The sequence below is a fragment of the Melopsittacus undulatus genome, chromosome 7 (assembly GCF_012275295.1).
Source record: "Melopsittacus undulatus isolate bMelUnd1 chromosome 7, bMelUnd1.mat.Z, whole genome shotgun sequence".
NCBI classification, from domain to species: Eukaryota; Metazoa; Chordata; class Aves; order Psittaciformes; family Psittaculidae; genus Melopsittacus; species Melopsittacus undulatus.
The window spans coordinates 72233492-72255884 of record NC_047533.1 but is presented as its reverse complement, the minus strand read 5'-3'; the positions used below and the strand labels follow the sequence as shown (position 1 = coordinate 72255884).

At 44.8% G+C, this 22393-nt stretch overlaps 4 protein-coding genes across 4 annotated transcripts; 2 read left to right on the top strand and 2 right to left on the bottom strand.

The window, feature by feature from the left end:
* Positions 1-1253: 1253 nt before the first annotated feature.
* Positions 1254-3138, bottom strand: LOC117436481 (olfactory receptor 1009-like). The gene is made up of 2 exons (XM_034064645.1): positions 3117-3138; positions 1254-2164 (listed from the first exon to the last, which is right to left on the bottom strand). The coding sequence occupies exon 2, from the start codon at positions 2124-2126 to the stop codon at positions 1254-1256; it is 873 nt and encodes a 290-aa protein (XP_033920536.1). The 5' UTR covers positions 2127-2164; positions 3117-3138.
* Positions 3139-7438: 4300 nt separating this feature from the next.
* Positions 7439-8380, bottom strand: LOC117436485 (olfactory receptor 5F1-like). Its single transcript, XM_034064670.1, has one exon. It carries the CDS (start codon positions 8378-8380, stop codon positions 7439-7441), a length of 942 nt encoding a protein of 313 aa, XP_033920561.1.
* A 4198-nt stretch (positions 8381-12578) lies between these two features.
* LOC101873485 (olfactory receptor 1038-like) lies at positions 12579-14267 on the top strand. Its single transcript, XM_034064478.1, has 2 exons — positions 12579-12587; positions 13305-14267. The coding sequence occupies exons 1-2, from the start codon at positions 12579-12581 to the stop codon at positions 14265-14267; spliced, it is 972 nt and encodes a 323-aa protein (XP_033920369.1).
* A 4037-nt stretch (positions 14268-18304) lies between these two features.
* Positions 18305-19264, top strand: LOC117436425 (olfactory receptor 1038-like). The gene has a single exon (XM_034064477.1). The coding sequence runs from the start codon at positions 18305-18307 to the stop codon at positions 19262-19264; it is 960 nt and encodes a 319-aa protein (XP_033920368.1).
* Positions 19265-22393: the final 3129 nt, after the last annotated feature.

Here is a 22393-nt window from a genome sequence, read left to right as displayed (position 1 = left end):
TAAATAAGAATAAAGGATAAAGAATAAAGTACAAATAAAGAATAAAGACTTATTTCTTAGTGCTGGCCAGGGTCACATCCCTGTTTGGGTTATTTTCCCCTGTATTAAAGAGTGTTTTCCCACTGGTGATGCCACAACTCAAGTGACCACAGGTGGAAAATCTCCATCCAGGACTCAGCCAACCCTTCCTATCAGCCCATCAGCTCCAAATCCCCTCCCGGAGGAGCTTGTTAACACAGTTGGATCAGGAACATCTCTCACCTTTGAGTGATGAGCTGCTAAAGAAATAGGGAAGTTTTGGGTGTGTGGGGAAACCCTGTGGTGACTGTTCCCCCTGGTGGCATTGCTGTTTTATAGCAACCAGGATATGGGGGAGCTGCAATTTGTGCCAGGAATTACTTCTTGCATAGCAAATAAAGACTTTTGGTTGGGTTTTTCCATTACTTTCAGTTTTCCTGTTGTTGCAGGGTGTTTGTTTCCATGTTTGCTTTGGGTTTCTCTAATCCCCATTGCCTCAAACCAAAGTGCAACTCTCCTGCGGCAAACCCTACTGATAACATTCTTGCCTTTGTTTTTAACAAACCACAGTGGGGATAAATTAGAAAACTCATTAGAGCCTCGCTTAAAGGCTTTGAGAAAGGCAGAACTTGAGGAGGAAAAATGAAAGGGTGAAGTTCTACAGCTGCCTGAAAAGAGGTGGCAAAGCCCAATTTGACTGTGATTTAACTCAGCAGCCTGGTTCCCAACACAGACCTGGTGAAGAATTCGTGTTTCACTCACTTGGCTCATGCACGATATCCCATTGCTCCATAACTGCATTAAAACATCAGATTGGTCATTTAGATCTTGGGTTTCCATCCTTCCTGGGAAAAGCCCATACCAGCTGGGCCCTGCCCACCCCATAAATCACTGAGACCCCAACTAAACTGAGGCAAGGAAAATCAGTATCATGTGTGTTGGTGTTTGCATTTAACACAAGAATATATTGTGTTACATATAATATATACTTTAGGAAGCATTTAATATTGTGTTATTATATATATACACACATACATATGTGTTTATGTGTATAATTTGCCAGTCATAGGAGCAGTGACCTCCTAGATGTCCTTTCTGAACAATAACTATGTCCTGCTGACTTCATCAGGTTGCTCCTGGCCTCATTCAGGCAACTTCTGAACATGTCCATGGGTGGAGGCTCCACAGCCTCTGGGACAAATCCTCATGTTACCCACATCCCTGGATCAGGGTTTTCAAAGCCTGACTTTGATTCTTTCTGCTGTTCTCCTCAGAGCATCCTTCATCTCTTTGTTCCTCAAGCTGTAGATGAGGGGGTTGAGCATGGGGATCACCACCGTATAGAAGACAGAGACCACTTTGTCAGTGTTGAGGGAGTAACTAGAGCTAGGGCGTAAATACATGAAGATGGTTGTTCCATACAACATGGTGACCACAATCAGGTGGGACATGCAGGTGGAGAAAGCTTTTTGCCTGCCTTCAGCAGAACGGATCCTCAGGATGGCAAAGAAGATGAAGATGTAGGAGACCAGAATGGCAGAGATGGTGCTGAGCTCAATGACACCAGCCAAGGAGAAGAGGATCATCTCATTGATGTATGTGCTGGCACAGGACAGAGCCAGGAGAGGAGGAACATCACAGAAGAAGTGGTTGATGACATTGGAGCTGCAGAAGGGCAGCCTGATGATGAAGGTCATCTGGATGATGGAGTTCAGGACACCCCCAATGTAGCACCCTACCACCAGCCCCACACATAACCTCCGAGTCATGACAGAGGAGTAGAGCAGGGGGTTGCAGATGGCCACGTACCGGTCATAGGCCATGACAGCCAGCAGGAAACACTCAGTTGTCACAAACACGATGTAGAAGAAAGCTTGACCCATGCAGCCAGCAAAGGAAATGGTCTTCTTCTCCAATAGGAAGTTCACCAAAGTCCTGGGGGCTACCACAGAGGAGAAGCAGATGTCAATAATGGAGAGGCTGCCCAGGAAGAAGTACATGGATGTGTGGAGCTGTGGGTGACCTTGGATGGCTACAATTATCCCTGCGTTGCCCACAAGGGTGATGGTGTAGATGAGCAGCAACAACACAAAAAGGGCTGCCTTCATCTCCGCTTGGTCACTGAGACCCTTGAGGATGAACTCTGCTGCTGAGGTGTGATTCTGCTCTGCCATTCAGGGCTTTTGTATCTGCCAAGGAAGGAAAAGGTCTGGAAAATACAGGACAGTGGAAACCATGCCTTTATTTGAACTGGAATGGGATAACTTAACAATTAACACCCTGTGCATCGAGGGCATCCCCACTATTCGTTTCCAAGGAGCTACAGTGGAATGGACTGCTCTGTGGCCATCTGCTCCAGGCTTGCCCTCCTATGCAGCCCAAGGAAAGAGGAAGCCCCTTCTGAAGTGAAAGCATCCCAGCTCCCCCAAACACCTTTCATTTGTATCACTGAATCCCATTTGGTACCTACAAGTTTGATGAGACCAGTGGCTACAGCAGCAGAGAGGGAGTGATGTGACACAAATCAAGCCATCAGCTCTGCCCCTCATCTCCTGTGATTCAGTTTCTCTGAAGACAGCTCTGATTTTGGCAGCTGTTTCTGGCTGTAACTCATATAAGCCTAAAAGTACTGTAGATTTCCCTTGGTGGTTTTGGAAAAGTCACTGAGATGAAGGAAAAAGAGCCTTTAATTTGCTGGGAATTAAGGAAAGAGAAGGAAAAGGGTGATGCATGACCCTAAAATTCATTCGGTACATGAAGAGTTTAATATTGCAGTCTTGGAAATGCTGGGGAAGTGAAGCCAGGAGACTATGAGCAAATTTTGGGTCTGAAGATGTTGTTCCCTCAGTACAGTTCAGAGAATATACAATTAAGAGGAGTCAACACTGTAATGAGACCATTGAGCTGTGCTGAACCAAACTCAACTTTGGTTGTCTAAGTTAGGCACTAAGTTAAGCTGCTCAACCTCATGGAAGTGTGAATTACAGGTTTCTGCCGCTGATAACATGAAGGTTCAGAATAAAGCAACTAAATCTTTACAGGATTAAAGATAAGAACAAAAATCTTACCCCACCAGATGAGTGTCAGGACCAGAAGACTCAGTGAAGATCCATTTTCAATCAACAGAATATTTCTTCATAGAAATATTCTTTACATTTTAAGGTGAATATCACTATTTCAGGGTCCATGGCTAGGTTAATCTTTCCTTGAGAGTTTTTTCCTCTCTTCTTTTCCAAGGCTCCTTAAACAGACCATAAGCACCATGATAAGCACCAGTGCCTAAATAGGCTACAAGAAAGACGGAGAGGGGCTTGGGACAAGGGCCTGTAGGGACAGAACAAGGGGAATGGCTTGAACCTGCCCAAGAGAGGGGAGACTGAGCTGAGCTCTGAGGCAGAAGCTGTTCCCTGGGAGGGTGCTGAGGCGCTGGCACAGGGTGCCCAGAGAAGCTGTGGCTGCCCCATCCCTGGCAGTGCTCAAGGCCAGGTTGGACACAGGGGCTTGGAGCAGCTGCTCCATGGGAAGGGGTTGGGGTTGGAGCTGGAGGAGCTTTAAGCTCCCTTCCAACCCAAACCAGGCTGGGATTCTATGAGTACATCCCAGCAGGAATATTTAATCTCTTTAAACCAACAGAGAGGAGATCTTTACCTGGCATAAATCTGAGCAGTCTCTCCATTTGCTGCAGAGATTTCTACCAGAGCAGGGCTAACCTGGACCTTTCATGGTACAGTCTCACATACCTGTGGATGGAGGTCACCTCTTACAGCTGCAAGTTCTCTTCCACATTAGATGACACTGGATATCTGCACAGCAAATCAAGGGGATTATCTCTTGAAGCCATCCTCCTAGCTTCCAAACAAGAATGTCTCTCCTGAACCTTCAAGAGCTTCCAGCCTATTTTCATTAGATGTTCTTCACTTGCAGCAATGTGTTGCTTTTATATCTCTCCCTGAAGGTCTTTGCAGGCAGCAGACACAAACACTTGGGGAACAAGAGTTTGTCACAGCTTCGGCTACAGTTCAGGTCTCTAAGACATGTGAACCTCGATTGTGTATTGCTGGCCCCTGAATGAGAACCCATGAGTCACAACAGCCTAAACTACTAATAAAGGCTTAGCTATGCACACAGGCTGATGGAAAATCTCTTCTAATTATTGTCACAGAAATCTATAACCCATTACAACACTCAGCAGCCTCCAGGGACAGGAAAAATAGAGATCCAAACAAACACAACTTATTCTTCTTGTGAAGAAGCAGCCAAAGGGCAGTCTATTTCAATTATCTTAAACACCTGCTGCAAGCAGCTTAGTAATTACCTGGGGATGGATGCCTGAAGCAGACAGATGAAGATGAAGGCTGATCCAAGCTTCCAAGCACTAGATGAGCCTGAAAGGCTACTGATGGTTAAGAACAGGGTGAGGGTCTGTCCAGGACCAACTTGTCAGAACATGACTGATTGTCCATTAGACCTTTTTACTATGCTCCAGGTACTTCCAGGAGTATCTCAGCTACCCATTTTTGACTCAGTTTTGCACAGAGTCAGGTCATTCCAGTGCTCCACCTCTATTGCAAGACCAAACCCATTTCATTACAGCCTGATTTGAAAATGGGTGATGTTAATCCAGTTCTTTCTGCAAACGTTTTGGGAGGGTTGTAGCAGTAAACTGATAGTGTATTCATGGTAACTTCAGTGGCATTTGTCTCTGCTCAACACACTCAATAGACACCAGATTCTTCCAGTGTTTGCAGCATTTTGGGGAGTTTACAATTCACACTGATTCTTTCAGTATAGCTGAGTTTTCCTTTTATATAATAGAAGCCCATTCTTTAAGATTAGACTGACAGCATGAACAGAGCCATATTTGGATCAGCTTTGATCCATAAGTGGGATTTATTCATCCATCAGTTGCCAACAGCATTAAGCATTGGTATATGAGGCAACTGTCAAGAGTCTCTTTGCAGTCAGTAGAAATGAAGGTGGTGGCTCAGCTCTTCAGACGTGGGTGTCCAGGACTGTCAGAGACCCACCATACATCCCTCTGCCCCCCCTAAAGGACACAAGCCATACCTGCCAGACCTGTGTCCATACATCCCATGATATCTCAGGGGGAATTGGATGGATCAATAGACTCTATGTAGCCCAAAGTGGGATTTGCCATGTCCAGAGAAGAGCCACACATGGTCACATGAACAGACTAAGTTCTCCATCAGAACCAGAGAACACCAGGTAGGAAGGGACATCAAGGATCATCTGGTCCAACCTTTCTAGGCGAAGCATGACCTAAGCTAGATGTTCCAGCACCTTCTCCAGCTGAAGCTTAAGTGTCCAATGTTAGGGAATCCATCACTTCCCTGGGGAGACTGTCACTGAGCTACTGATTTGTATCACTGAGAGCATAGGGGACTGGCTGAGAGATGGACACATGGGATGGGTTTGGGCTCACCTCTCTTCAGTTCAGCGTGACATACAGACTGGCACATGAAGTGTCCCAGGTTATCTTCCAGCCTGTGAACTCCAGTGGTGCCATTCAGTTGGCCAAAGGAATGGGTGAGAAACACTGCAGGACTCACTGGAGCCCATGAGCTTCTGGAGGAAACCATCAATGGCACCAGCACAACCAGCAACACCCTGCACCAACAAACCCAGCTATGGATGGAGAAGAGCAATGCAGACAGCTGTGGTGACCCCAGAGGAGTGTTTGGTTGGGTTTAGCTTCTACAAATGGCAATATTTTAACAGCAGGGTTTATAATTGGGAGGATTCTATGCCAACACTTTCACCAGTGATTCCTGTTTGTTCCTACTTTATTACCAGTCCTTCAGGTACAGCTCAAAACACCTTCCCCTTCCCTGAAAAGGTGAATAAAAACACATATTCCAGTTATTGCCAGAATAAACTTATTTTGCTTCTTACAACAGCATGACAAGGAGGAAAAACAACTTGTAGAAAGCAGGTACACAGTCATCAGGTTATTAGGTATAAACCTTCAAAGTGTTTATCACTAAATTCCTTGTCTTGTATCAGCTCTGTTGTGTCTGAGGATGTTTTGAGCATATTCATTTTCCTCTTATAATGAAGGTGGTAATGGAAAGGAGGAGTTTCAAATAAAAAATACATTGAAGTTATATAGAACTGAAATCTGACCTAAGGAAGTGCTATGACCCATAGGCTGGGTGGGCCTCAGCCACCTGAAGTTCAGATGTCCTGAAGTTAAATATGTCAGAATCATGATACATGTTCTATATGCAGCTGATATCTTTATATATCTTTATTATATCTTTATGCACCATCATTTACTTGAGCCATTTCCCATGGTGATTTTGCCAAGGTCTTTAGTTCCTTCTAAGGAGGAGACTGAGATCAGATGTAATGTCTACTTATGAAACTCCACTTTTGGCCAGTTATATCCCACAACTAATGGTCTTGTAGATAGAGAACTACATGCTTAGAGGAAAAAGAGATAATAAACGTAGAAATAAGAGTTTTATTGCAACTAATGCAGCATGGCTTTACTGTACATGAATTTTGAATATATGTACTGAACAATTCCACTCAACAGTACCTTTAGGAACCATCACTGTCCAATCCTTTACACTGTATATTAACAATATCATTTGAAGTATTTATTCACTATAAAAAGCACTTTGAAGGATTAAAGTGCACCAGGGAAATCTTCAAATACCTTTGAACATTCTTTGATGGGTCATCGATTGGCCTGTGATTATGGAAGAAGATTCCAAGAAGTTCCTCTCAAACTTCCCTGTTTCCTGCAGCTTTAGGGAACTTTTCTTCCTCCTCTCTCCTCCAAACCTCCTTGGTCTGCTCCGTGTGTTCTCCTGCATGCTCCCATATGTCATAGGGATTACCTGGAAGCACTGAAATTCATCTTAAGTCCATAGATCACATCTCATGGCTGGAAGAGGTACAGCACTTGATAGTGTCCACCACACTGATGAATGATGTCCAAGGTGTAAGAAACCACAAGTGGGCTCTGGCCAAAGACAGATGAGAAAATAGTCCAAGTCCTCAGCAGAAATCTCACAAATGGGTTATTTTAACAGGACTGAGCCTTGTCATCATATTTCCCTTCAAGAAAGAGTCAGTTTGGGGTTGCTTAAGCAGTGCCAGGTACACAAGAAAACTCAACACATTCTTGCCTCCAAATATTCAGGAATAAGCTGGACATTTTATCATGTTTCATTACAAATCAACCTTTGGTGGCTCTTCAGTGAGTATGTGTTTCTCCTATTATGAAATACACTATCAGGAGTCAAATGTATAGCAAATTAAGCCCACATCGATAAAGCTGGTCTACAAAATGGACAATAATAGATAGAAGTATTATCACAGCTTCTCTCCAACCTCAAAAAGACTCCAAACCACCAACCCCATTCCCATTACTGCCCAAGTGTCAAACTATTTACCCCTTTGTCAGGGAAATAACCATTCTCCCCACTGTTCTCTTCAGAGAATTCTTTACCTCCTTGTTCCTCAGGCTGTAGATGAAGGGGTTCAACATTGGGGTCACCATGGTGTAAAAGACAGAAACTATTTTGTCCCTGCCCAGGTTGTAGCTGGAACTGGGCTGTAGGTACATGAAGATAAGGGTCCCATAGAAGATGGTAACAACCATTAGGTGCGATGCACAGGTACCAAAAGCTTTGCCCAGCACAGAGCCTGTCCTCAGAACGGTGAAGAGGATGTGGCCATAGGAGATGAGGATGATTGATATTGTGGTGACCTTATTGAAGCCCCCAAAAGCAAATAGCAACATTTGATTGAGGGAAGTATCAGAGCAAGCCAACTTTGAGAGTGGTGGCCCATCGCAGAAGAAGTGGTCAATGACATTGGGGCCACAGAAGGACAACCTCAATGCAAAGCCTGTGAAGATGGCTGAATTAAAAAGCCCAACTGCATAGGACCCAGCTAAGAGGGAAACACAGACCTTCTTGGACATGAGGATGGGGTAACGCAAGGGGTTGCAGATGGCAACATAACGGTCATATGCCATCCCAGCCAGGAGGTAGCACTCTGTGATTACAAAAGCAGCATAGAAATAGAGCTGCAGGAAGCAGCCAGCAAAAGAAATAGTCTTCCTTTCAGACAAGAGGCTCAGCAGCATTTTGGGTGTCACCACAGAGGAGTAGCACAGATCCAAGAAGGACAAGTGGCCAAGGAAGAAGTACATGGGGGTTTGAAGCTGGGAATCAAGCCAGACTGCAGCAATGATGCCAAGGTTTCCTATCACGGTGGTGACATAGATGAGCAGGAAAAGCACAAAGAGGGTAACCTGGAAGTCAAGGCAATCTGTGAACCCCTTGAAAACAAACTCTGTCACTGTAGTCCAGTTTTCCCAAGCCATCAGGGTCCAAGAGTCTCCCTGTTCCCAGACAGGGGGGTGGTTTCCATGAGCTTGGTTATGATGGCTTAATCCCTTGCTTAATTATTAGTGGGGTTTAATCCTGTACTCTGAGATAATGAAGACAATAAGAACACTGCCAGGCACCTTGGCAGGATGCTTAGATGGTCCATAACCACCTATCCATGCAGGGAGTCACTGACTACATCTATCACTCAAGTTCTTAAACCAAGCTTTGAATATATCTTCTACTTTCACACACTGCTTTCAAAGGAAGTCTGAAGCCAACAAAACAAGTTTTCCTTTGGACATCACCGTGGTCTTCACTGTTTCCATCTGCCTGCAGTTTCCTCCACATTAAGGGAAGAGCAGCTCATGTTGACTGTTCTGATAATACACAAAGTAAAGGAATATTGACTTTCATGCTGCTTTTCAGGTTGATGATGTCCCAGAGACTCTTTTCATTACTCCAGGTAGCTCAGGGTCTGAATCTGTTGGTCTTCAGTCTAAGTGCTCAGAAATAAAAGCAATATGTTGGTTTTCATTAAAAACCACTGATTAATAACAAGGTTAGTGGCTACTCTGGGGTCTAAACTGCATTTCAATAACTGCTCTCATCTCATAAGAATAAATACATAGAATAGACAGAAGGGCACATGCATTTATCTTTCCTTCTCCAGTATCTTCCATCCTCACTGATGACTTGTTAAAAATGTGCTTTTCCCTTTAATTTCTATCATTCAGCTTACATTTTAAGCAAACAGCAAATACTTTCAAGCAACTGATTTCATGCCAGATTAAGCTTAGGAAGTAAAACTTCCTTTTAGAAAGGATTTATAACATAACCACGTGTCTCAAACACAGACATATGAGAGGAGTTTAAATCTAGTTCCACCACCATCCCCCAAAACAGTACCTGAGATGACACTTCTGGTTTCCTGTTGAAGACTCAGCCTCTTTCAGTCTGAACTATTATTGTGCCCACCTCTTATTCCTTTCTCCAAGGAAATCATTCAAAGACAGAACCTGCACCTTATCATTGCTGAGGGGGAGCTAGAAAGGCAGCAATACACACAAATAGAGCATATCCTCTTAAATTCACTTGAAATTGTGTATGCTGATCTCTTAAATAGGATAAAATACATCCCCCAAAAGGATTGTGTCAGGAGACGGGGTAAATACATAAGATACTAAACATTTCTGCTGTACATGTTTATATTTGTCCCAGTATAACCATTACCAGTAAGCAAGGAGATGTTTGCAATGAGAAGAGGCAATTTAAGCTCCTGTGACAATCACTGCTACATTACTTTGGCATTGCCCCTAAGCAGATCTTCCTTGCCCATTTCCATGACTGTTGCACAGAAGCATCTCTGTCTTGATAGAAAAAAGTATTTTTCCACCTTCTAGCTTGTTTCATGAATCAGAGGTTGAGAGAAGAGATTTTGTGATTCAATGATGCTGTGCTTCACCATTCCATGAAATCCTCCAAGTCTCCTTTCCTTCTCTGTTTAGTTGTACATGGTGTTGGCTGTCCATGTATGGCTGTGTCTCCCAGAGGCTCCTGTCTTCACTATTTATTGCTTTCCAGCTTAGATGGTTGAGATAAGCTGCCAGCAATCTCATTGGGCACATCATCCCATGCTAATCTTGTTTTCTCCCCCCTTCAAAAGTAATTGAAAAGTTGCCTTAGTGACTTCACAAGCCAGATATCTGGAGCTATTACTTCCTCAACCCCTGAGATGGAATGTCTTCTGGGAGCCAGAATACACTGAAATCAGAAATTGCTGTGAGGTTATTGACAAAGAGCATCTCTTAGTAATGACATCTCAGCACCCTGTAACTACAGAAACATTCAAGCTGGAGAGCCTTATGAGTTTTTACTAAGACTGGAAACCCATTACCAGACCACAGTGTTACACACTGTTGTGGTTTAAACCAAGTCCACACACAGCTTGTTCACTCACTCCCACCCTCTCTCCCCCAGCTCCCAGAGATTAGGAAGGAGAATCCAAAGAATGTGGCCCCCACGGGTTGAGATAAGCACAGTTTAATAGCTAAGGCATAACACAAATCACTACTGCCATTACTACTACAAATAATAATGATAAAGCCAATAACAAGTGAAGAGAATACAACACCTCACCAGCCACCGACCCATAACTCACCCCACCCTGCCTGACCGAGCACCAACCGATACCTCCTCCATCCCCCCAGAGCTCCAGCCCTTCCGGGTCTCTCCCGGTTACATCCTGGGTATGACGTGCTATGGTATGGAATACCTCTTTGGCTAGCCTGGGTCAGGTGTCCTGTCTCTGCTTCCTCCCTGGCCGAGCATGAGCTCAGAAAAGGCCTTGGACAAACCAAACATTTGAGCAGTAACTCAAAACATACTTGCTATCAGCAACCGTTCCCAGCCCGAAAGTCAAACCACAGCACTGCACCAGCTACCAAGGAGGAGATAAATGACAGCTACTGCTCAAACCAGGACACCCACCTATTCAAAAACATTCTACAATTACATTGAGGAAATAGAGGTGATACTAATGACCAGAGAATAACACTTGAGCATAAAGTTCAAGTGATTACTCTAATTCTCTCACTGAATAGACTCTCTCCTATTTTGCCCATGCATAGATATGGTCTGGATGGAGAGGGACTGGCAGAACAGTGAGCACTGGCTGGGCTGTTGGGTGCAGAGGTTGATAGATTCTATCCTGCAGGAGGCTGGAGAGTACCACAGGGGTTTATCTCCCTAACCTATCTAAACTGTACAGAAGGAGAGCACCACGGTGTGCAGGGACCATAACACAGTACCTGAGCAAGAGAAGTAGGGCAGGAACAGAGACCTGGGCCAAGTGCAGCCAAAACAAGCAAGCTGGGGATTACAAGACAGGTCCACAACCAAGCCAAAACAGATCAAATCAATCCCCTGGTCAGGTTTAAGTCCAGCATTTGCCAGGAAAGACCATGAGCAAACCTAGGTCTAAGGATCATCAAAGGGTTTCATAGGTGTGCACACCTCCTGCTAAACCAGAAATCCTCAATTCTAGTCCAACCACCTTGGCTTGAGCTTAAATAGAGATGTTGGGAAAATGGGCAGAGGGTGAGGATGGAGAACCAGCTGAGGCTGCTCAGGGGGATAACGGCCTGGGACAATTCATCAATGCCTCAAACTGCCCATTTCTCACCCTTCAGTAAAGTGGAAGGCCAGAGTCACCAGCTCAGCTGTTGGACATCCAGGCACTGCATGTGGATAACCCCTGTGGGGTTGGAAAACTGGGCTTTCCCTCCACGGAGGGACATCAGCAGCTCCAGAAATGGAGTCACTTGTGCTTCATGTCCCTTTTGAGGACTGTGTGCAAGATCTGGAATGTCTCTCAACCCATTCTCATTGTGTCAGTCTGTTCAGACCAAAACCTTTGCATGGTCCACAAGTATGTCAGAAGCATCCTATGAGCCCTCATCACTGCTGCTGTGCAGCTGTGCTCAGGCATGGCTCATCCATGCCATGTCTCTCAGATGCCCAAGCACCACAATGCCTTTCAGAGGTGATTTCACACCCTTTGCTTTTCCTTCTCTTTGTTTTCCTCTGCTAAAGCATGAGCAGCCCTGGAGGCTTCCTCCCAGGAGAGCACATGCAACTGTATTTACAGCCCCAGCACCACAAGCTGGGCTCTTGCAGTCTGGCAGGAGCTCACCTCTCTTCACATCAGGAGCTGAACAGAGCTGATGCTGGCACCTGGATGTTCTCTGCTGCACTGGGGATAAACCCTTGGCTCCCATCACTGTGTGGTAGAGAGAAGACACAGGAGGTAACACCAACACAAAGCACAGCCTCACCTGCATTGATGCAATGGGCTTGCTTCTGCATGTCCTCTTTTCCTCTTCAGTAAAGCTGCATCAGAAATCAGCCTTACCTGTGTGGGTTTTCTTTAGAAGAAGAGGAAGCAATGGTTTCTGCAGGTTGTTTTCTTTCCCATAGGCAGCTAAAGCAAGATGCACTGAATTACTCAAGAGTTAATGCGGATGAATCTTCTTTTGTTCTAAAGAAATGCAACATTCCAGATTGTCAGCAGAATATAGTCACTAACAAATCAGCACATTGTAACATCAACTCCTTTTTAATGCAAGCAGCTGAATGCTCATAGATTTAGGATGCTTCAATGTGCTGGAGCTCAGAAAACTATAAATCATGAGAATGTTATCTGTTAGGAATGATCTCAAATAGTTTGATAAATGTGGTTTGTTGATTGGAATGATAACTAAAAGCCAAGTGAAAATGGGTGCAGTTCATTCATGTGTAAGCTGGATTTCACTGGGACTGGGACTTTCTATCCCCCTGGTTTACATGTGTTACTATGAGGTTTTCAGGTGTCTTCTGAACAAATTAGCTCTGAAAACTGAAAAGTGAAAGTGAAGAAAGATCTGATTCTTTTCTTTAATCTGAAAACACATGTGCTTGAATGAATTGATAGTTTTAAGGGTCCTAGCACTGAAAATGCCATTTGTTCCTTGAATGTGCTCCTTGTTCTTTTCAAGATACCTCAACTGTATGACACAAAATATATGTAATTTGGGTTAGAAAATACAGTAGAATATACAGTAATTTGACTGTTAAACTGGACAATGTTTGGATTAAACTATGGTCCAAAAGTGCCTGAATAAATCCCTTGTTTTAAGTGTTCTAGCATAGAAAACCAAAGACACCATTTGTTGCTTCAGTTGCTTCCCGTTCTTTTCAAATACCTTCACTGAAAACCAAAAAAACATATAATTTGGGGTTAAAACTATAGCAGAATATGTGAATTTATGCAAAATGTGGCAGTTAAAATAGTGACTGATAGTTGAATATGGTCCAAAAGTGAATGTCAACTTTTTAAAAGTGTTCTGTTTCTCTTCCTTTTGCCTCAGCAGGTAACGCCAGGTGATGGGAGGAAATCAAACCCAGATTAAATTCATCCTGTTGGGAATTACAGACAGACCATGTGCACAGACCCCTCTTTTTGTCTTATTTCTATTGATTTACATTGTCACTCTGGTGGGGAACGTTGGCATTATCACATTGGTTCGGGTGTCTCCCATCCTCCACACTCCCATGTACTTCTTCCTCACCCATTTTGCCTTCACTGACATCTGCTATTCCACAGTCATCTCCCCCAGGATGCTGGCAGACCTCTTATCAGAGGACAAAACCATTTCTTTCACTGCCTGCATGATGCAGTACCTCATCTTTGCTTTCTTTGCTATTAGTGAGTGTTACCTGCTGGCCACGATGGCCTATGACCGGCACGTTGCCATCTGCCAGCCCCTGCTCTATGTGACCATCATCTCCAGCCGTGTCTGCTGGCAGCTGGTAGCATCATCCTACCTATTCGCCTTCCTCAGTGCCATCATCTACACATGGTGTGTGTTTGGAGGTTCCTTCTGTGGTCCCAACCGCATTGACCACTTCTTCTGTGATGTTGTCCCTGTTCTAATGCTCGTGTGCTCTGACACCCACAGCAGTGAGATGGTCATCTTTGCCTTTGTCACCATCAATGTGGTGGGCACGAGCATGTTCATTTTGCTCTCCTACATCTCTATCATCTGCACAGTGCTGAGGATGTGCTCAGCACAGAGCAGGGCCAGAGCCTTCCACACCTGCACCTCCCATTTGATGGCGGTTTCCTTATTCTTTGGGTCAGCATTCTTCATGTACCTACAACCTTCTTCTAGCCATAGGAGCCTGGATAAGGTGGCCTCCATCTTCTACGCCGTGGTCACCCCCATGCTCAACCCATTCATCTACAGCCTGAGGAACAAGGAGGTGAAGGGGGCTCTGCTCAAGTGCAGGAGCAGGTTCTTCAACCACTGGCAACATAGAAGAGTTTTATCATTAAGGACATGAAGATTTCATGCATTGTCAGACAGCCTATGAGGCACTGGAGCAATGGGATTTTCCACTAATCCTCATGATTCTATGTAGTTTCTTCCACAGTTCATGCACAAAAGTCACTGACATTATTGAATGTGAAATAGCCCCACAAATCACTTCTTTCTTTCTTAGATGGATATCAAGAGGAACCTCAACCTTCAATTAACTTCACAGTCACCACCTTGTATGAAGAAATTGCCCTGAATTATCCCAGGCCTCTTTTCCTCACAGGAAACACCAATCAGCTTTATCCGGTTATAGCCTTGGTCACTGATAAAGACGTCTTTCTCTTGCAAGATTCTTGACCTTGTCCCTCAGCTCCAATAAAATTCCTCACTCTTACCTGTGAGCTCTTTATTAAAGCTGCTGGGGTGGGAGGGAACAGGAAGTGCAGTTTTACATTTGCTGGCTGAGAAAGAGTCAGAGAAAAGGCTTCAAAAGATTCATTGCATTTGTTTGTGCCTTTCAAAGAGCAGAAGTTGGTGGGAATCAAGGTCTCAAGCTGCTCCTTTGAATATCAAGGGGAATCCCTCCCCAGGCTGCAGGTTCAGACTGGGTTTCAGCTCAAGGAAGAAATTGTTGACTTAATTAATTCATTGTAACTAATGTCAGGATGGTTAATGCATATAATTATGTTACATTAATAATAATATAATTAATAATACAGGCTGAACTGTGCTAACACCACCCAGTGTTAAGTACAATTGGGGCACATCAGGGTTTTCCTATTCATCCTAAGTGCCTTATGCTTACATGGAGAGATACATGGAATTCCAGCTGGAGATAAGCACCCATATCCCTTTAGCATGAGCTGGGCATGAAGAAGCACAGAAGGAAAATGATGTATTTCATTGACAAATGAAGCCTGTGGCTCATTTCCGTAGATGAAAGACCATCTTGAGCACAGAATTGCTGGTAACTGAGAGCTGTATGGGTCTCAAAGAAGCCAACACACACTGGTGTGGGATAACTTTCCTTTGCCTGTTTGAGTGGGAATTAACTTATATTGAGAAAGTATATGGATGGTGAACAGTCTCTTTTGTGTGCTCTGGCAAAGCACAGCAAGAGAGGAGATGTTGCCTTAGGTCTCAGGGAAATGTGGTTTCTACCTGTGGCCAATGATGGAGACAAGAAGAAATGTAATTAAATGCTGAAGAACTTAAGAGGACCTTTGATATTAGACAATTTCCTTGAAAAGATTCACCATAACATGTTTTCCTACTTCTTGTTACATGGATATCTTGGTTTAGATTATATGTATAGAATCACAGAGCCACAGGAATCCCAAGTTGGACCTCAAAGGATCATCTGATCCAATCTTTTGTGGGAAAGGGAGCCTAGATGAGCAGTGTGATGTGTAGGGCTCATCCCTGGTTGATGAATTACCCCACTCTGCTGTCCTTATCTCCTCTTGGGATTCAGGAAGTTTCCAAAGCAGAGACACCTGAAATGCTTAAAGGTTTACCCACACTTGGTGCTACATTCCTAAGGGAGGCCTGGATTGCCATAGTCTTGTGTGTGATGGATCCAAACCAGGGAACTGTCCAGGGGAGGCACAATTGTCAGTTCCAGCAATAAAAGAAACAGGCCTCAGGTTTTGGAAATACGTTTTATACTGAGAGCATCATTGCATGATTCTGCTTCAGTCATTGCAGGGGAAAGGGTCTACACAATGCAGAAACTCCTGCTGGAGACACAAAATGCACACACCAAATATATACCAGATTTCATCTCAATCAAAGTCTAATATTACACTTGGAAAAGGACAAGTCACTATGGACCAGAGAATGACACTTGTATATAATGTTCAGTTCATTACCCTATTGCCCTCACGGAGAACACTAGCTCCTATTCTGCCCATGCAGGAACATGTTCCAAATAGAGAGGGACAGTCAGAGCAGTGAGCACTGTTGGGTGCAGAGGATGATCGCTCTGCTCTGCAGGAGCCTGGGGGCCACCACAGGGGTTTGTATCGTTCATCTCTTTAAACAGAGCCAAAGGGGACACCACAGTGAGCAGGGACCATCCCACAGTACCTGAACTACAGAAATATGGCAGGAACAGAGACATGGGCCAAGTTCAGACAAGACTCCAGAGCATCAGCAACTCTGATGATGATGAGGCAGGTCCAAGAGTAAAAACAAGACCCAGATGAAGTAAATCCCCTGGTCAGCATCAGGTCCAGCAATGGCCAGGGAAACCCATTAGGAGACCTAGGTCACCATCAAAGAATTTCCTGAGTGCGCACAACTCCTTCTAAACTGGAAACCACAATGCCTCTGATAAAACCCAACCTTCCTGGAGCGAGCTTAAATAGAGATGGGGGCAATTGGGCAGAGGGTGGGGATGGAGCTCCTACTGAGGCTGCTCAAGGGGATAAAGGCCTATTAGTTCAGCCTGGCACAACTCATCATTGCCTGGAAATGCCCTTTTCTCACCCCTGAGTACAGTGGAAGGCCAGAGTCACCAGCTCAGCTGTTGGACATCCAGGCACTGCATGTGGATAATCCCACTGGGGATGGAAAACTGGGCTCTCAAGTGTGCACAGAGGTAAAACAGCAGCTCCAGAGATGGAGTCACTTGTGCTTCATGTGCCCTTTTGCGCCCTCTATAAGATCTGAAATGTCCCTAAAATCCATTCTCATTTTGTTGCCAAGGTCAAACTAAATTCTTTGCATAGTCCACAAGTATGTCAGAAGCATCCTATGAGCCCTCATCACTGCTGCTGTGCAGCTGTGCTCAGGCATGGCTCATCCATGCCATGTCTCTCAGATGCCCAAGCACCACAATGCCTTTCAGAGGTGATTTCACACCCTTTGCTTTTCCTTCTCTTTGTTTTCCTCTGCTAAAGCATGAGCAGCCCTGGAGGCTTCCTCCCAGGAGAGCACATGCAACTGTATTTACAGCCCCAGCACCACAAGCTGGGCTCTTGCAGTCTGGCAGGAGCTCACCTCTCTTCACATCAGGAGCTGAACAGAGCTGATGCTGGCACCTGGATGTTCTCTGCTGCACTGGGGATAAACCCTTGGCTCCCATCACTCGGTGGCAGAGGGAAGGCACAGGAGGTAACACCAACACAAAGCACAGCCTCACCTGCACTGGCGCAGTGGGCTTGCTTCTGCATGTCCTTGTGTCCTCTTCAGTAAAGCTGTGTCAGAAAACAGCCTTACCAATGTGGGTTTTCTTTATAATAATAGGGAGCATTTGCTTTTGCAGGTTGGTTTTCTGTTACATAGGCAGCTAAAGCAAGATGCACTGAATTACTCAAGAGTTAAATGCGGATGAATCTTGTTTTGTTATAAATAATTGAAGCATTTCAGATTGTCAGCAGAATATGGTCACTAACAAATCAGCCTTTGATATCAGCACATTTAAACACCAGCTCTGTTTTCAAGTAAGCAACTGAATGCCTATGGGTTTAGGGTGCTTCAGTGTGCTGGAACTCAGAAAGATATAAATCATAACTTCAGTAATGTGAATTTTATCCTTTATGAATTATAAATAACAGTTTGTTAAATGCAAATTTAAGACTGGCATTAGTATTAAAAGCAAAAAGAAAATGTGTGGAGGTCATTAGTGTGTAAGCTGGGATTTCATTGGGAATGTGACTTTCTCTTGCTCCAGGTTTACTTGCACTCCTATGAGGTTCCTCCAAGCTGTCTTCTGACAACAAATTGAATCCAATCTGAACGTGAGTAAAGATCTGATTCTTCAGTCAAACTTTAAAAATCAGGAGCTTGAATAAATTCATAGTTTATGTTTCTAAGCAGAGAAGCATAAAGATGCCTTTTCTTTTCCTTCAGGCCCTCTCTGTTCTATTCTAAATATCTCCTATGAAAACAAAACATATAATTTGGGTTTAAAAAATACAAATCAAAAATATTAATTCCACAAAAACATGGCAGCTAAATTGGTGACCAACTGTAGTTAAATATTGTCCAAAAGTGAATTTCTATTTGCAATGATTTTCATGTTTCCCTTCCTTTTGCATTGGTAGGTAACACCTGGTCATGGAAGGAAATCAAAGCCAGATTGAATTCATCCTGTTGGGAATCACAGACAGCCCCTGTGCACAGACCCCTCTTTTTGTCTTGTTTCTAATGATTTACGTTGTCACTCTGGTGGGGAACATTGGCATTATCACATTGGTGAGGGTGTCTCCCAGCCTCCACACCCCCATGTACTTCTTCCTCACCCATTTTGCCTTCGTTGACATCTGCTATTCCACTGCCATCTCCCCCAGGATGCTGGCAGACCTCTTATCAGAGGACAAAGCCATTTCTTTCACTGCCTGCATGATGCAGTTCTTCACCTTTGCTTTCTTTGCTGTTGTTGAGTGTCACCTGCTGGCCATGATGGCCTACGACCGGCATGTTGCCATCTGCCAGCCCCTGCTCTATGTGACCATCATCTCCAGCCGTGTCTGCTGGCAGCTGGTAGCATCATCCTACCTATTCGTCTTCCTCAGTGCCATCATCTGCACATGGAGCGTGTTTGGAGGTTCCTTCTGTGGTCCCATCCACATTGACCACTTCTTCTGCGATGAATTTCCTGTTCTAAAGCTCGTGTGCTCTGACACCCACAGCAGTGAGATGATCATCTTTGCCTTATTCACCATCAATGTGATGGCCACAAGTGCAGTCATTTTGCTCTCCTACATCTCTATCCTCCGCACAGTGCTGAGGATGCGCTCAGCACAGAGCAGGACCAGAGCCTTCCACACCTGTGCCTCCCATTTGATGGCTGTTTCTATATTCTTAGGGTCAGGATTCTTCATGTACCTGCAACCCTCTTCTAGCCACAGGAGCCTGGATAAGGTGGCCTCCATCTTTTACACCATGGTCACTCCCATGCTCAACCCATTCATCTACAGCCTGAGGAACAAGGAGGTGAAGGGAGCTCTGATCAAGTGTGTGAGGAGGTTGTTCAACCAGTGGCAACATACAAGACTTGTATCATGGAGGACATGAATACCCTACATCAAGTGAGAAAGTTTAAACTAATGGGGTTTTCCACTCATCCTCATGGCTTTAGACATGTTCTTTCACAGTTCCTGCACTAAAGCCAATGATGGTACTTAATGAGAAATAGAACCCCCCTTACATCTTCCTTGGAAGGAAACCAGGAGGAGCAGGAACCTCAAACCTCATTTCACTTCTCAGCTACCAGCATCTAGGAAAACATTACCTTGAATTATCCCAGGCCTCCTTTTCCTCACAGGAAACACCAATCAGCTTTATTCATTTCTCACTTCTGTCACTGATAAATATCCACTTTTCTTGCAAGATTCTGGACCTTTTCCCTCAGCTCCAATATCTGTAATATGTGTCTATGTGTGTAAATATATGTATGTGTGACAGAGGAATACACATTAAATGTTCAAAACTGGTATTGCAAGTAAAGTGACACACACAGACTTGGACTCCATGTGTGGATCTACATGACTGTCCTGCACAGAATCATCTCTACCTTGAGACAAAACTTCTTTTCTCACCTCCTGGCTTGTTTTATAAATCAGAGCTTCAGGGAAGTAAGTCATAGAGTCATAGAACAGTTAGGGTTGGAAAGGACCTTAAGATCATCCAGTTCCTACCCCCTGCCACAGGCAGGGACACCTCATACTAAACCATATCACCCAAGGCTCTGTCCAACCTGGCCTTGAACACTGCCAGGGATGGAGCATTCACAACCTCCCTGGGCAACCCATTCCAGTACCTCAGCACCCTAACAGTAAAGAATTTCTTCCTTAGATCCAATCTAAACCTCTGCTGTTTCAGTTTCAACCCATCACCCCTTGTCCTATCACTAGAGTCCCTAAAGGACATTCCCTCCCCAGCATCCCTGTAGCCCCTTCAGATACTGAAGCTGCTCTGAGGTCTCCATGCAGCCTTCTCTTCTCCAGGCTGAACAGCCCCAACTTTCTCAGCCTGTCTCCATACAGGAGCTGCTCCAGTCCCTGATCATCCTCGTGGCCTCCTCTGGACTTGTTCCAACAGTTCCATGTCCTTTTTATGTGTTGAGAACACCAGAACTGCACACAGTGCTCCAGGTGAGGTCTCATGAGAGCAGAGCAGAGGGGCAGGATCACCTCCTTTGACCTGCTGGTCACTGTCGTGGTTTAAACCAAGTCCCCCAACTCCCGAAAAGTTAGGAAGGAGAATCCAAGGAATGTAGCCCCCACGGGTTGAGGTAAGAACGATTTAATAGCTAAGGCACAACACAATAATAATGATACAGCAAACAACAAGCGACAAGAATACAACACCTCACCAGCCACCAACCCATAACTCACTCCACCCTGCCCGACCGAGCACCGACCAATACCTCCTCCATTTTCCTCTAGAGCTCCATCCCTCCTGCTCTCTCTCTCCCAGCTGCATCCTGGGCATCACGTGCTATGGTATGGAATACCTCATTGACTAGCCTGGGTCAGGTGTCCTGTCTCTCCTTCCTCCCGGCCTCCCCTCCTCCCCAGCAGAGCACGTGCTCAGAAAAGGCCTTGAACACAAACACCCCCAAAACATGCTCACTATCAGCAACTGTTCCCAGCCCGAAAGTCAAAACACAGACTGCACCAGGTACATGAAGGAGAAAAATGACTGCTACTGCTGAACCCATGACAAGCCTGAGGAACCAGGAGGTGAAGGAGGCACTGAAGACACTGCTCAAGAGACAGACAGCTTCCTAACAGAAGGATCCCAGGGGTTATGGACCCAAAGATGCACACAGTGAGAAGTGCAACAACCTTGTCTTGTTTGTGTTTTCCTTTGACACTTTTCCCATTATAAGCAGGAACAGAAGCTCTTCTGATCCTGAAGTGCACCATGATGGACAGGAGATGTCACTGGGCAGTCAGTTCTCCTCTCCTTCCCACATCTCACCATACACAATTGATTTCTGCTATAAAATGGGATGTCAGCAGTAGCTGAGCTTGTTGCACATCACCTTCACACTGTGCTTTGCCTGAATTAAACATTCATTCATTAGGCCCAAACCAGGAGCTGGAGCTCCATGTGTCAGAGAATCATAAAGTGGTTTGGGTTCGAAAGCACCTTAAGATCATCCAATCCAACCCCTGCCATGGGCAGGGACACCTTCCACTGGAGCAGCTGCTCCAAGCCCCTGTGTCCAACCTGGCCTTGAACACTGCAGGAATGGAGCATTTACCACTGCTTTGGGCAACCAGAAGTCATGAGGTAACATGTGCCTGTTCCTGACCTCTCCCAGTTATTTCTTAACAACGATGCCAGCACCACATAGACATAATTCATAGTCCTAGACTATTATCCCAATGAAACATTCACATGAGCATGGGTAGAGCAGGTCAAACTGAATGCACAAGGGGCAAGAAGCATAAAGGCATCTGGGACTGAGTTGAGCTGCCTCAACATTGACTATTAACAACTGGAGATGCCCCTGAGTCTCCCTCTGAGCTTTCAGATGTTGCTCCAGAACAACCCAACCCTTCTGAAGGTTGCATGATGTCCATGTCAAGTGCATGGCCATGTCCTTGGCCCTTCAGGACAGAACAAATGGCACCACATTTCTACCTGAGGGCAACCAAAGCTGACTTGGGACATTTCACTGCATCTGTCTCCTGTTCCGCAACTTAAGTGATAGTTTCCACCAGCACTCATAGGAAAACATGCAAAGAAACTGGTTTCTTAGTCCTTCAATTATCTTTTTTCTTTCCTCTATAAAGTTTTAGTCCAACTGAAAGGAAAACTAAAATAAAGCTTTTAAGACTGTTGGGAGGAGGGATTGGGAGATCTGAAGTAGTTTCATCTTCTTCAAATTATGATAAATAAAAGCTGAGTCATTAAATCAGTTTTGTGTCTCCATCTGTGCTCAGTGAAGGTGTTTCTGTAGCTCCAGGATTTGTTCAGATAAAGAGTGAGCTGCAAGAGTGCAAGTTTGAACACACGCACATGCACACACACAGACACACACACACAGACACACACACACACACTCACACACACATATACATGCACACGCACACTCACACACACATATACATGCACACGCACACACACACACATATAAACGCACACACACACTCACACACACACAAACAGCTTTCTCCCCTCACTGTGTTC